A 14,871-nucleotide genomic window follows, 5' to 3' on the forward strand; every position below is an offset into this window, starting at 1 on the left:
TTTTTTAAAAAATAACTTTGCGTAATTAAGGCTCTCGTGGCCCTAGCTGGTTCCCTGACAATGGCATCCTCCTCTCTGGGTGTCTCCGCTGTCACACACGGGGGAAGGGTGAGGAGCCCCCTTCCCGCCACCCTCTCCTAAGTGAAGTGAAGGGACCCTGGGGAGGTTCTGAATCACCCGTGATCCAAGGAAACAGAAGTGAAGCCTGAGGTGCGGGCCAGCCTTCCTCTCCAGCCTTGCACACAACTCTGATGTGTCCCTCTTCTGCTTAAAGCCCTCCATGGTTCCCAGTGCCCGCAGGATCAAGGTTCAAGATCCCACATGTAGCGGCCAAGCTCCTTCCTAACTGGGCCCCAACCGGCCCTGCTGCTCCAGCTTCACATACCCAAATTCCCAGGGCCTCGAACAGGGTGAGGCAAGCAAGACCCCTAGGGCACCACACGGAACAAGTCACTCTGGGGTCGCCTTAAATGAACGCCTCCTTCAATGTTGTGACTTAGGCATCTCGCTCGCCTTATCCTAACCCTTGCCCGGCCATATACCAGGCAGCAGGGCAGAGCCAAGCTCTGGGTGACCTCAGGCAAACCCCTTAACCTCTCTGAGCCCAAGTTTCCTCACCTGGAGGACAAGCATGGTTAGACCTTCAGAGGTAACACCTAGAAGCACCTGGCCCAGTGACGGACTTGAGTAGCTGTTCAATAAAACTGCATAACTGTTTTTATAGTTATTTTTCACATTGTTTTCTCTCCCTGAAATTTCCTTTCCCATCTTTAGCCTCTGTCTTTCTCACCAACTCCTGTACATCCTTCAGAACCCCAACTCAAACATCCTGTTCTCTGTGCAGCTTGTCCAGATGTTCTCCAAAGAAATGAAATGCTCACCCTTGCTGCCCTCACAGCCCCGGGGTGCCCTCTTGTATGGCATCAGTGAGGATGCCTGGTCACCTCATGGCGCTGTGAGCTCTTGGGGCAGGGGGTTCTGCCTTTGTCATCAGTCATCTCGGCATCCCTGCCCAGCCTGGAGCCAGGCTCAGAGCCCAGCCTTGCTCACAGAGTGGACAGAACCTTCTGGTGCTGCCTGCCCATGTGGCCTCTTCTCCGTGCCTTTCCTGACATATTTCTTTCCCCACCTGGTACGATGCCACTTATATATCTAGGCACAGCAGTGAAACCTGTATCTGCTAGAAGTGGCCTCTGGGAGCCCGTGGCTTTTGCTCTGTGTCCCTCTCAGTGGCACCAGCTTTGTGCCACTCCTCATTGTCAGCATGTGGGTGGTCTTCTCTGGGCATGGGTCGGGAAGTGGGGGGTAAACTGAGCAGGCAGAATTGATCAGATGGGGCTGGGATGAAGGGAGGTTCAGGGCTGATGGAAGAACTGCCCTGGCTTGAGCCATACGCTCTGGGACAATGGCGCAGGGCAGTGAAACCCTGGAGAGAAACACGGACATACGGAAGTGGGGCTGCAGTCTGCGGAGGTGGAGAGCACAGGAGGAGACGGGCCTGAAGGAGCAGACGGGTCCTGCCCAGTCCTTCCTCCTGGCTGCCCTGGCAACGGGTCCCTCCTCTGCTCTGATATCATACGAGAACCTCCACTTGAATGACGAGCACACGTATCCAGCCTAGTCCCACCTTCCCACCTTGGGCTCCAGGAGGAGCTGCGGTAGGGAGGTGGTCCCTGCAGCAGAGGGAGAAGCAGTGGGGTTGTGGATCACAGGGTACCTGTCGCTCCCGCACGATGCCACTGTTGGAGGAGGTGCCTCCTGCGAGGCCACCTTCCCGCCCCTGCCACCCTGCCAGCGGGAAGGCTGAGGCCGTGCAGCAGGGCCAGGACAGGCAGTCACTCTAAGGCGGTGGGCACAATGAACTCTCTGCTTATAACTGTCCCCTGCTCAGCACCGTGTGATGGACCCCGTTGGACAAAATAACGTCCACCCCAACTGTGGTCCCCCGCTGTCCCTTCACCCCACTGCAGCCAAGCCCCTCTCGCGGCACGCCCCTCACCCCCTTCCCTCTGCCGCCTCTCGTCCCAGGCTCACTCTTTCATTCTTCAAGGTGCAGAGATGCCTCCTCCGACCACCTTAATTTAAAGCTGACCACATCAGAGCAGCCGCACAGCCTTCAGAGACTTGCCCGCTGTCACGCTCCCATTTACTTACCAGTCTGCTTGCTCCATAAAGCCAGGCGCCCTCTCTCTGCACAAAGCCTGCGGCCACCCCTCACCCTCTCTCACTCTCCATTCTCCATTCAGTCCGTGGGCAAAGCTGACCTTCCGTGCGGATGCACGACCCGACCCCCTCCACTCACCGCACCCAGGCCGCTCGGGGCGTCAGCATCCTTCATCTGGGTTACTGGGCTAATCTCCCAGCTGGCCCCCACTTCCGCCCTCCTCTCAGCAGCCAGGGGGCTCCTATTAAAACACAGCCAGGCAAAGCCCCCTGTGGCTCCTGTCCTTTCAGAGTAAACCCAGAGCCCCCGCCATGGTCTGTAAAGTCCTCTGCATGTGGACCCTCTGCTCTCCACACGTGGAGCCTCCTCTCTCCGTGCGCCTCTAACCTCACCCCACCTCCCCCGACTCTGCTCCTGCCACACGGGCCTCAGGATCCAGCTACAAGGCCCTGGCTGTGCCCTCTGATGGGGGCTTTACCCGGGCTCTGCCCCCAGATATCTGGAGCCTCTCCAACAGAGGGGGGCTAGGTCTGGTCTTTCTATCCCAGATCCATTACCAGGGATGAGTCCTGGGAGTCTACCCCACCCAGACCCTTTAAATGAAACTGGTTCATCCACAGTTTCCATAAGAGTTCTTTGTTCTCAAGGCTTCTGTGAAGATTAAGTGAGAAAGAACACAGGCTGATAGGCATGAGACTACTGGAGCCTCTATCCTGGTTCCACCTAGCTGTGTGACCTTAGGGAAATGTCTTAACCTCTCTGTGCCTCTGTGATAAACGATAATGGCCCCCAAAGACGGCCGCATCCTCATCCCTAGAACCTGTACATGCTACCTCACATGATAAGACTTTGAAGATGTTAAGTTAAGGGTCTCGAGCTGCAGAGATTATCCTGGATTCTCCAGGTGGGCCCTCTGTAATCATAAGAGAGAAGGAGGAAGGTCAAAGGCAGAAGAAGAGATGGCATGATGGAAGCAGGGGTTGGAGTGATGCATTTTGAAGATGGAAAAGGATCGTGGGTGACCTCTAGAAGCTGGAAAAGACAAGGAAACGGATTCTCCCCCAAAGCCTCCAGAAGGAATGCAGGCCTGGCGACACCTAAATTTTAGACCTCTGCGCTCTAGAACTGTAAAAGAATATATCTGTGTTGTTTTCAGCCACTGTTTGTTACAGCAGCCAGAAGAAACCAATACACTCGGTTTCCTCATCTATAAAATGAATAATCGAGTACCTCCATCATAGGGTAGCTCTCAGAACTTAATGAGATGTAAACTTCGAGCAGCACCTGGTGTGTAGCAAGCCCTTGACCAATGTTAACTGCGGTTCCTGCTTCAACCAGCATCGGGCTGTCATAGAATAGGGGTTCCACCAGGGGGAGCAATTGTCATTACCACCTATTCTAGGGAATCTTCGTGCTTCGGCACAGCCCTTCCTTTTGGCAGACTCTGTGCTGTGAAAAGCAGAAATAACTGTCTATTTTGAGGATTCAAGCACAGTCGTTTCCATGGTTACCCTGTCATAATGACTAGCAGACAAAAGACCCAGATTTCTACTGCTTTGGAGAAAGACAGCAAGCTGTGGGCTGGGTAGCAGCAGCCCATGCTTCCTGGCTCTGCCCTTGACGGGGAGGAGCCTGGGGAAGCCACTGCATTTCTCTGACCTCGGTTTCCTCATCTGCCCAACGGCAGAAGTCAACACGTGATCCACTTGTGATCCGGGACGCCCTTCCTTCAGAGAACAGAAAATCACGGTCTTATCTGTTGAGAAAATGATGCTGTGACCATTCATCTCTGGGGGTGTCTCTATCAGCCATCCCCTGAGTTCTGAGTAGTAACTAAGTAAATATATAGAAGTGAGATGCAAAGAATGGGTCCTAACCTCCAAGTCTCCTTATAAAGAGACCTGGCTCCAATAACAACCATTTGTTCTGATTAAAAATAACTACCTAACTGGCAATCGTCTGCTTGCCAGACAAGGGCTAAGAACAAACGCGATCTGGAGAAAGCAGACAGCAGGGCAGATATCTCCTCTACTCACAACTTATGGCAAATTAAATGAAGGAAGGAAAACAGAAGCTGCAATGTATTGTACAAAGACTGATGAACAATCCTGTCACTGGCATTAATGAGAAAGTGCAAAGTATTGAGTTTGAGAATGAAAAGAAAATTCTAGAAAAATTTAAAATACATTTTTGATGCAAATTAACTCTCATAGAAAACCTATATAAACCAATAATCAAAAAAGATTTACACTTGAGTTTTACTAAGACTTCAAGGAGCTGACATATTATACTAAATATTCTAGGGAAAAAAGAGAGATCAGCCAGCTCATTTTACAAGAGAACAATCTTCTTAATAAAATTGGGCAAAGAGTGTAGGCAAAGAAAATTAAAGGCCAACTTCATCTAGGAACATTTATGCCAAAAGCATACTTTTTGCATTTATGCAAAAATTTCCTGGCCTCAGTGTCACCAGCCACTGAAAAAGCCCCTGGTAGTCAAAAGGCGCGATGTCCCTCCCTTCATACCTTGGCCGTGCCAAAGCCTTCTGGAACTTCTCGAGAGGCAGACTCCTCCGTGGCCCTATAGTTAATTAATGCTCATCACAGCCCCAGGAGAGGGGACGAGAAATTCAATGGAGTTGAGTCATCAAAATAAAGTTACAGCTCTTGCACTTGACTTTGTGGGCTGATTCACATGCAGCTCCACACCACCGGGCGTATGATGAGGACGTGCCTGGAATCTATGCTTCTGTGCCTGCGCTGGGGAAATGTATGAGTGGTGGCCGCCCTGGTGGGTGGCTGCTTGTTCAGACCCCAGGGAACCAGCTAACACAGTTACAGAAGCCAAGAGGGGCTCTGACTCTCACATCCAGCCCACGAAGAACGTCATTCAAGCAGCGTGGGCGGACACAAAACCATCTCTATTCTCCCTAAATTCCATCCTTCCTGCACACACACTCAGGGACAATTTCTGGAAGTATTTCTTCCCATGCTTTTCTGTTTCCATTCTTTCAGTGAAGTAGTCATTGCCTTGCTTTTCTCCCCCATGGAATCTTTAAACATCATTCCCTCACGTCATTAAAAACCTCCTAAGTCAGTATTTTAAATATTCCATTATACAGACATCATCATCTGGCCACATTGGTGCCTTCCCATCTTGGAGCCTTGCCCCCTGCAGTGTCCCCCTTCTAGAAGATTCTTCCCCCAGAGATCTGCATGGCGCACTTCTTCAGCACCTCAGAGAGGCTGTTCCTCTGTAACCTCCTCAGTCAGTGGCACTGACGTGACCCTCCCTATACTCTGCTTTTCTGGCGGCTGTTTACACCACTCACCACTCTGGACATCACATCACCTAGTTAGGAGTTTATTGTCTGCCCATTGGTTCCTGCTGCACCCGTGTCAAGAATAGTGCCTGGAGCATGGCAGGTACAGACAGCCTGCCTGGATGGCTGTGTGTGCCCTGCTGGCCCTCGCTCCACCCAGAGAGGGAGATCTGCCCTCGCCACCCTGAGTGCTGACACCTCAGCCCTCAGGAGAAGGCTCGGCACACAGAGAGGGGCTGTTCCCAGGGCTCCGCTGGAGGAGCCCTGGGGCTCGTGGACGGGGGACTGCAGCTCCAACAAGTGCAGACCCAGACATGCCCCGCCGGGCATGCGCACTTACGTTTGGAGTGCTTGTCGCACAGGGCGGCCGCACGCATGTCGCAGAGGCGCAGGGAGCCCTTGCTGCTGCTGTAGACGAAGAGGTTACAGTGGTGCGGGTGGAACTCGGACGCGGTGATCACCTCCGTCAGGTCCTCCATGTTGGCCGGCTTGATGTCCACGATGTCTGGGTGGCCGAGTCAAGGAAGGGGCGGTGAAGGAAGGGCGCCCTCGCGGCTCTGCCTTTCCCAGCTCGGAGACCCTCGGGTTTCCCGACGCCTCTCGTCGGCACACCCACCTACCCCGCATCTGAGCTGGCTCCGTTCCTGAGACTCCTGGACAAACACCCCGCCACGCAGTCCCCAAGCTGCAGACCCGACTGCCGTCGAACAACTGCTGGTTGTCCCTTCTGGATGCCTGCCCACTGTTCCCATAAGGCGGGACTGCCGCCTCCTCCCTGACCTGTGCCCTTTCTCCAGCCAGTGCCCATCCGCCGCCCGGCCCCACGCAGGGCAACCCTTGAGGCTTCTCCCCTCTGCCCCTCCTCTTTCAGTTGCCAAGCAGGAGGCCAGGAGCATTTGTTGAGTGCCTACTACATGCGGGGCTGTGGACACACTAGGTGAACAACTGCAGTTCTCCCCGTCACTCTGTGAATCGTGTCTGAGCTGAGTGGACAGGTATCGGTTGGCTCCCCTCCGCCCCCGCCCCGCCCTCCCCCTTCTCCCCTCCCCCTCCCCCACCCCCCACCCGCACCCACTCCCTTCCGCCCACAGCATCAAGACTCTGCTTTGGGGAAAAGGTTCTCTGCTTTTCTGGGTTTTCAGCTCTAATCTGTGCCTTCCATTCCCACTCACAGTCACCACGAGGGATAAGCATCTGGTGTCAGATGTGCCAGGGGAGGGGCTCCAGACTTGGAATACTGGGAACGCTGGGATGCAGCTCTATCACCTCTGCGGGCTGGGTGGTGTGGAGAGGAAGGGACTGTATCTGCTGCCATGACAAGGGGAAACCCGGAGCCTGGGGCAGGGGCAGACCGCCCCGGAGACAGAGTAGATGGAGAGGAAGATCTGTCAGTACCGTTAGAATCCTGGGTGAGGATTCACCCGAAAACGGTAACCGCTGGACGGTTAAATATAGGACCCAATAAGTCCATTTTCTGTTTAGCGTCAAGAATTTTGTTGCTTGGAAAGGAAGTATCTCTGACTGAAATGCTGGAGCCCAGAGAGGGTAAACAACTTGTCCAGGGTGACTCAGCAGTAAGTGGTGAGGCTGGATTCCTGTCCATTCGCTGTTGCCTACAACAGCAAATCATAACCCCTTGCTGTAGCATCCAAGGCCTGGCATGCCCTGGCCTCTCTCTACCTTTCTGGCTTCAGATCCTACTAGTCGCTCTGCCCTAAAGGCACTTTCCTCTCGAACAGCGACACCTTCGGTCTCTGGTCTCCCCAGCCCCATGGGGGCTCTGCACAGCCTGTTCCCTCTTATGGAAATGCCCCCTCCTCCCTCTTCTTTTCACGTGAGCTCTGGATTCAGAGAATGCCAGCTCTGCCACCTCCTGGCTGTGTGATCCTGGGTGAGTCCCCCCACCATCCAACCAGCTCCCCATGCCTCAGTTTCCTCATCTGTAAAATGGGCTAACAGTTCTATCCTCATAGGTTTGCTGTGAAGATGAGAAGAGGCAAAGCCCTTGGCAACTGCCTAACACATCGCAGAGCTCAACGAATGTCAGTTGCTCTTATTATTATTATTATTTTTTGCGGTACGCGGGCCTCTCACTGTTGTGGCCTCTCCCGTTGCGGAGCACAGGCTCCAGATGCGCAGGCTCAGCGGCCATGGTTCACGGGTCCAGCCGCTCCGCGGCATGTGGGATCCTCCTGGACTGGGGCACAAACCTGTGTCCCCTGCGTCGGCAGGCGGACTCTCAACCACTGCGCCACCAGGGAAGCCCTATTTTTTATTATCTGGAAAATACTGATTGAAACTCTGACATTCATCTGCTGTCAGCACCCCCTCCTCCACCTGCCCCAGGCTGCTTCCTCTCTCAGTAAGAAAGAGGCATTTTCTGACTTCTATAAACAGTAAAATTTATAAAACATCAGAAAAGATGGTTGAATCTGTGCAATCAGAGGAGGCTCTCTGTGCAGATGCTCAAATCTTGCTTGCTAGAAGCACACCAATAACCAGAAACTTAGAATCACATCAAAATAGAAAGAGAGGGAAAAAAGGAGCTATGTCGTCAGTGCCTGAATTGGTTTCCCAGGAAACTGTGGTTTTCTGGTACGATAAGAAGCAGAGATTAAATCATGAAAAAGTGAGACTAAAGGTTGAGAGAGAAAAAGAGCCAAGACTTCTGGAATGTGAATTCCATCCACATCAACCTGCAGCCCCATCCTTCTCAGCCTGAGCCCCCGCTGGTGACGTCCCATGGGCTCTGCCTGCTGAGAACGGCTTCAGTTTCCTACTGAACTTCAAATGGTGTCTGGAGAAAAAGTGCCGTCGTTTAAGAAATGCGCGTGACTACAGCACCTGTCAGATGTTCTGCAAACGGGGACTGAGGTTCTCCCACAGGACTTGGGACACAAAAGCCAAAGAGGGCCTGGGAGAAACAGAAGTGCCGGGCCTTAGGGCACGCAGGTCAGGTTTGAGTCCCGGTTGTGTCGCTTGTCAGGGGACGTGGGTTTTTACCGTGTTTCCCAGGGTTATACCCTCCGCAGGGAGTGAAGATGCCTCGCCTTGTAGGTGGTTCCCTCAGCATCCCAGGGAGACCCGTCACGCGGCCTGAGGGGGCTCGGGCCGTTGTGACTTGTTGCTTTTGCCCATGAATGGAGGGCAGAAGTGACAAGTGCTGCGTGTCACTTCCAGGCTGAAGGTCTGAGAGCCAGCACGTGCTGTGCCGTGAGCCTCAGGGCCCATCAGCAGGCTCTTGTCACCTCTGAGACTTTCTGATTGTTACTTCAGGGTCACCTAACCCTCTTGACTGCGTCAGTGTCCAAACTCTTTCCTTCCCGGCCTCAAGATGTTCTGGAATCCAGCCCAACAGAGAAGGGATCAGAGGATGATGTCTGAACTCTGGCTCGTGGAGACCGAAAATGGGGTTTATGAACCATCTTTCTAACCTGGGAGGCTGTGGACGCCAGTGGCCAGAGAGAGGGCAGTGTGGTGGCGTGAAGGCTCCTCTCTCAGGCCCCCAGACGCTGGTTCCAGGCTCACATAGGGGCCAAAGCCAAGCAAATGGGTGTTGCCTGATTACAGTGCACATGCTTCCTGCTGCCTGTTTCCCGTGACCCCCGGCACTCCAACCGCCCCTGACCGCCTCACAACAACCATGTTCAGCTTTGGCCTGCCTTCTGCAAACACTTGCTAGAACTCTGAACGAGGCCATGATGGCTAATCTGCGGGGTTCAGTCATGTCTGCAGGCTCTACAGCTAACATGCCTGAACCAGGGCTACACCGAGTCGGCCAAGGGGGGAACCCACGTGGACCGGGGACCCTGTGCATGGGCTGAGGAGACAGAGTCTCCAATGCCTGGGTCCCATCAACAGCCGTGGACCACGGCTCTTACAGCCTACACATCACTCGGGGAATCTCTCTTGCTGTTTCAAACAAAGGACTGGATACAGTGGGTGCTGGGGAAAGATGATGTGAAGCACAGAGCTTCCTTTCCACCTGATGCTGGGGGAGGAAGACAAAAGCACAGTCATGGCCAATGTGTGCCTCTGAATCCCAGGGCCCACAGCCTGACCCAGCACCTCCAGGACAGCACAGCATCCTTCAGGGCGTGGCCATCCAACCGGGTCCACCATCACCCAGTCCCGGGACGGCTTCTCCAAGACCTCTGGCTCTGCTCGTCACAGGACGAGGATCTCCCTGTGGGTGCCCAGCTCCTCACTGGCCATCGGGTGTGTGAGAGCCAAATTATCGAGAGGGGCTGTCCCTACTGAATCCCCATGGCCACATCACAGAGCAGGGGCCTGGAGACGGACTCCTGACCAGCGAAGTAGGTGCGGAGAAGCCTCCAGAGCACGGTAATTACGTCCCAAACAGACACCACAAACACTCCTCCGGGACTCCCACCTGAGTGGCCACATGCCTGTGGACTTTGAGACACTTGACCATACACAGTGGCCTGGACTTTGGCAGGACCAGTGCTGGGTTGGAAGTTGGGGGCCTTGGGCCAGGGTCTGGTTTTACCTCTCTCTGGAATGTCCAGTTCCACATGCAGAAGTCACTTCCATCTGTAAGTCTCGGTTTCCCCTATCTGCAAAATCAGGGGTTGAGTATGACCCTGGAGCACGCTTTCGTTTCGAGGATTAACCCACAGGTGGCTTCCCCCATGCCCACTTCAGAAGCAGCTGCATGAATCCCACGTGTAGCCAGTGCTTTTTTCATGGCAGGACTGACCTCTCTTGGGAAGGAGCCCCCCGCCCCCTGGCAAAGCTGGATGAATTATTCATGTTCTATTTTCCCATCTAGTTGTACTCCAAGTGTCTGATGGCTTTTGCTTAACTTTCAATCACACTTTGGCAGCTAAGAATGATTTTCCCTCCTAGGAAAGTTTGTCAGACACAGGTAGGCGGAGAGGGGAGCAGGTCACGCGCAGAGGATGAAGGGAGAAGGTAGACTAGCTCCGGTCCACACCCCTTGGCTGGGCGCGATGTATTCTTCTCCAGTGCAGTGTGTTGAATGGTGCCTCCCCCCTGCCCCCCCAACCCCAATACATGTCCACATCCTAACCCCCAGAGACTGTGAATGTGACTGTATTTGGAAAAAGGGTCTTTGTAGATATGATCAAGTTGAGATCTCAAGATGGGGTCTTCCTAGGTTACCTGGGTGGGCCCTAAATCTGATGACAAGTGTTTTTATAAGAGACACGGAAGGAGAAACAGAGACACCCAGAGGAGAAGGCCATGTGGCATCTGACGCAGAGGCTGGGGTGATGCCTTGGGCTGCAGGAGCTAGGAGAGGCAAGGAAGGATCCTCCCCAGGAGGCTTCAGAGGAACACAGCCCTGATAACACCTTAACTGCAAACTTCAGGCCTCTGGAACTGTGAGACGATAGATTTCTGTTGTTTTAAGCTGCCCAGTTTGTGGGAAGTTATGGCATCCATTGGGAACTCAGACACCCAGTCTGCTTCCTGGAAGCTGGGGAAAAGACACAGGTGCAATGCTAGTTATCACGGACAGCTTCCTCTACCTCCATTCCAGACCTCTTCTTTCCCTGCAGTTCCCTGTTTTAGCAGCCCCAGCCCCGAAACGCAGAGCCAGGAATCAGGGCAGCTTCTGGATCCCTCCCTCTCCCTCCATCACATCCAACCTGCCTCCGTGGCCTGTGCTCGTCCACCTGGAGATCCCTCTGCTCTGGCCCTAAGCCCAGGCTGCCTAAGCCTCAGTGGGGCTCCCCGCCTCTGGTTAGCCCCCCAGTCTCAGCTAGAGTGAACTCCCTAAAATGGGGGTTGGGTTCCCCTGCTCCCCACCCACAAGAGAAGGCCTTCTGTTCAGGCTGCAAATACTGGCTGACCTATCATCTGTTTCACTCATCTGGGTGCAGGCAAGATCGTTTATACCCCAAGCTCCAGTTTATACCAGACTGGTACCTGTGCCCACCTGAGATGCCCTGCGGGCTGATCAGATGGCTTCACATCTGTGTCTGTTCAATCCTCTCCATGTGTGAGTGAGGTGCCCCCCCTTCCTGTGGATGAGGAAATGGGGGCTCCGCAAAGAGAAGCCACTTGCTCGGGGCCAGGCAGAGGGGGACCAGCCTGGGACTGGAACTAAGTTGAGTTCCGGAACCTGCAATATGCAGTATACAGTGTGCTGTGACTTGGGAGGCAAAGCAGAGTGGGGACGAGAACTCCGGCCCCTGACAGCCTAGGGCTGAATCCGGGCTCTGTCTGCTTGCTAGCTGTGTGTGCAAGTTTCTAAACCTCTCTGTGCTTCAGTTACCCCAAGTTCAAAATGGCAATGGTACGCCTTACCTCCTAGGGTAGCGGTAGGATTAATTAAGATGGTGCACGTGATGTGCTGAGGACAGGGCCTGGCAAGGAGTAGGTGCTTTGGAAGTGAACTCCTAAGAAGGCATGTGGCATAACACTGCAGGCAAGTGGCTTAAATCTGCCTTAGATCCATGCGGCGCCTCCCTTGGGCCAGTCACTCAGCTTCTCTGGACCAGTGTGAGCTGAGGCTCCAGGAACACGAGAGGAAAAACACAGCCACAGGAGCGTGGACAAGTGGGCAGGAGGGGCTGCCGCCTCCCTGGGGCACCCGGGGGCCTGGGAAGATAGCTCTGGTTCGGGCAGCTGTCTGGCTCCAGTCCCCTTTTCCTTCAGTGGCCAAGTGTGAATGAGCAAACATGTCACCCTCTAGACCAGGGGTTGGCAGACATTTTCTGTAAACGGCCAGAGGAAATATTTTAGGTTTAGCAGGCCACAAGATCTCATCTTGTCCAGGCTGCTGAACTCCCCTTCTGTGATGCAAAAACAGCCACAGACAATACGGAAATGAATGGGTGTGGCCGTGTTCCCATCAAGCTTTATAAACTGGTGGATTCATGCGCCCACCTCTCCCCGCTGGTGGAGAAGTAGCCCAGGTTTAGAAGAGGGATTGCAATCTTGCTGTTGTAACAGAAGCCCCCCTTTATTGCTAGTGTGCAAGACGCCTGGGGGTCAGTAAAGCGCAGAAGCGGGTTTGTCCTGTTCCATTCCAGAAGGAAGTCTGTGGTTCTTACTGCCAAGGACACAGGAATGTAATCCAGGTGAGCCTTTGCAGAGTCATCAGCTTTGCAGAGATTTTTATAGAAACTCCTTCATCTCTTGCTGCCAAGAGCATCGCCTGGTGTCCTGAAGCCAGTGGGGTGACACCAGCCCCAGGCACCATGGCCGATCAGTTCCAAGCCACGCCGCTCTGTGGGATCCCACTGGGAGGGTCCTGAAACTTTGGAGAGAAGGTGGCTATGCTGCTGTGGCCCTCACTCCTTTGAGGTCTGAGGTGCACTTCTCAGAGCCTTGGTCTCCCTTACCTATCCCAGGAGCACCGGTACGAGGGCCATCACCCATCTCCCGGGCAAATCTCCGCTGACCATAAAATGAGTCAGGCACGTGAAATGAATAAACATCATTGGTTCGTTCCACCGAGGGGCTCCAGCGAGAAACAGGTCTGTAAAGCACTCCATAACTGCCAGAGAATTACACAGGTATCACCTACTGTGACGGGGTTTAGCGGCTATGCCACGACAAACGCTTGTAAAGACACAGCAAGTAACTGAGCTCCGAAACACACTCAAACCCTTGGAGGGCTGGTGAGGGCAGCCCCTTTCAGGTCGGGCACCTGGATGTCCCTGCGGAAGGGACCGCCCACCCTCCAATCCCACGAAGGAGGAGAGGGAGATGAGGGTGGGGAGGTGACCGGCCCAGGGCCAGAGGTGGAGGCAGAACAAGGATGGAATCCTGGCTTCTGAACTTCCAGCCGGTGTTCCTGCCACTGCCCACTCTATCCTGGAGTGACTGCACCTCCACACAATGTGGAGTTCTCCCCCGGGGTCAGCACCCGCAAAGGCCCTGCTGCTAGGGCTCACCGGACTGGCTGTATCCTGGGCAAGCTGGGTGTTGAGAGTGGGCAAGGGCTCCATGAGGAGAAGGACGTGGCCTTGAGCTCCACTGGTTGAACTGAGCAAAGTGTGGTTTATCCAGATGTCCTGGTAGGAGCACACGCTCAGGAGGGGGGGGAGGGACTGTTACCATGGCGACCAGGCAGCTGCGGAGTAAGGATGGAGGCGGTTCTGCCAAAGGCCACACCGCCCGAGGTGCCCTACACAGGCCCCCCAAGGACGCTAGTGTGGAGGGGCCTGTAGGCCTCCTGCACAGGGAGGCAGTCTCGCTGGGGTGTGGCCAGCAAAGCTGCTTTTTTTCAGCAAATTTTCTCCAAAAGATGACCTGGCTACAAACATGAACTGTGAACAATCTGGCCTCATCGAGTCAGATCCTACGGGAGGTTCCTGGCTACCTGTGCCTCTGTTTTAGTTTGCTCAGGCCGCCATAGCGAAATGCCACAGTTGGGTGGCTTAAACAATAGGAAATGACTCTCTCACAGTTGTGGAGGCTGAAAGTGCAAGATCAATGTGTCAGCAGGGTTGGCTCCTTCCGAGGCTTCTCTCACTGGCTTGCAGGTGGCCATCTTCTCTGTGTGTCCTCATGTGGTCATCCTTCTGTATATGTCTGTGTCCTGATCATTAGGGTGGGTCCTAATCCAGTATGACTGGTGTCCTTGCCAGCTGGGTGACTCTTGGTAGATTACTTAGCCTTTCTGTGGCTTAGTTTACTCCCCGGTAAAAGGGGGTTGTTCATCTTGTCTACTCCACAGTGATGTCGGGCGGATTACATAGGTGAATATGTGCACGGTCACAGAGTGCTGTCCGGCACAGAGTAAGCGCTCAGTAAGAGGTGAAGGTGGTGTGGGAAGTGGTGAGGGTGATGGTGGGACGCAGCTCTGGTTTCGGATGGGGTCAGCACCATGGACAGCGCACAGGAGCCATCGGCCGCCGCGGCACCCAACAAACTGCCTGGCCTTGCCGAGCCCCCAAAGCAGTGGTGCTGATAACAGTTTAACAACATGCTTTCTGGGTGAAAAGCTGACTTTGGAGATTCAGACTCAGGGCATTTCTAAGCAGACTCGCCCCACTTGCCTTATCTGTGGGAGAATGAAAAGAGGCAGCCTGAGAGGTGCTTGACGGTGGTCATGGGCTGGTATAGGTCCTGTGTTTATAGCCTATCAGCCCCTATGCTCACCGGCCGTGCTGCTCTCACAGCCCCCAGCACAGGAGGAACACCCCTTTGAATGGAGGAGAAAAGTGAGGCTCACAAGGCCTGAGTGACTGGCAGGGTCGCTGTGTGAGCGTTGAAGGCAGGGTTGAACCCCAGGCTCTAGGGTTTTGGCCAGCAGAGTCTGGTACATGGAGGGGCCTTGGTCGGTCCCCTCCTCAGCTCCCTGTGCAGAAAATAAGCCCAGTCCACAGGTGGCCGAGTGCTGACCGAGATTTGGAACCGCTTCAACACCCAGCCTAGCTTCAGCACC

The 14,871-nt window shown here is 54.2% G+C and overlaps 1 protein-coding gene across 1 annotated transcript in view; it reads right to left on the reverse strand.

Annotated features, from left to right (window-relative positions):
• The window catches only part of PPP2R2C (protein phosphatase 2 regulatory subunit Bgamma), a gene marked incomplete at its 5' end in the record, with an annotated part of 133,319 nt that overhangs the window by 17,568 nt on the left and 100,880 nt on the right, over positions 1–14,871 (reverse strand). The window contains one exon of the mRNA XM_082653279.1: positions 5,827–5,991. Coding sequence (XP_082509405.1) covers positions 5,827–5,991 — 165 coding nt within the window. The remainder of the gene's footprint in view (positions 1–5,826; positions 5,992–14,871) is intronic.

This window comes from Grampus griseus (assembly GCF_964374135.1).
Source record: "Grampus griseus genome assembly, chromosome: 4".
Classification (NCBI taxonomy): domain Eukaryota; kingdom Metazoa; phylum Chordata; class Mammalia; order Artiodactyla; family Delphinidae; genus Grampus; species Grampus griseus.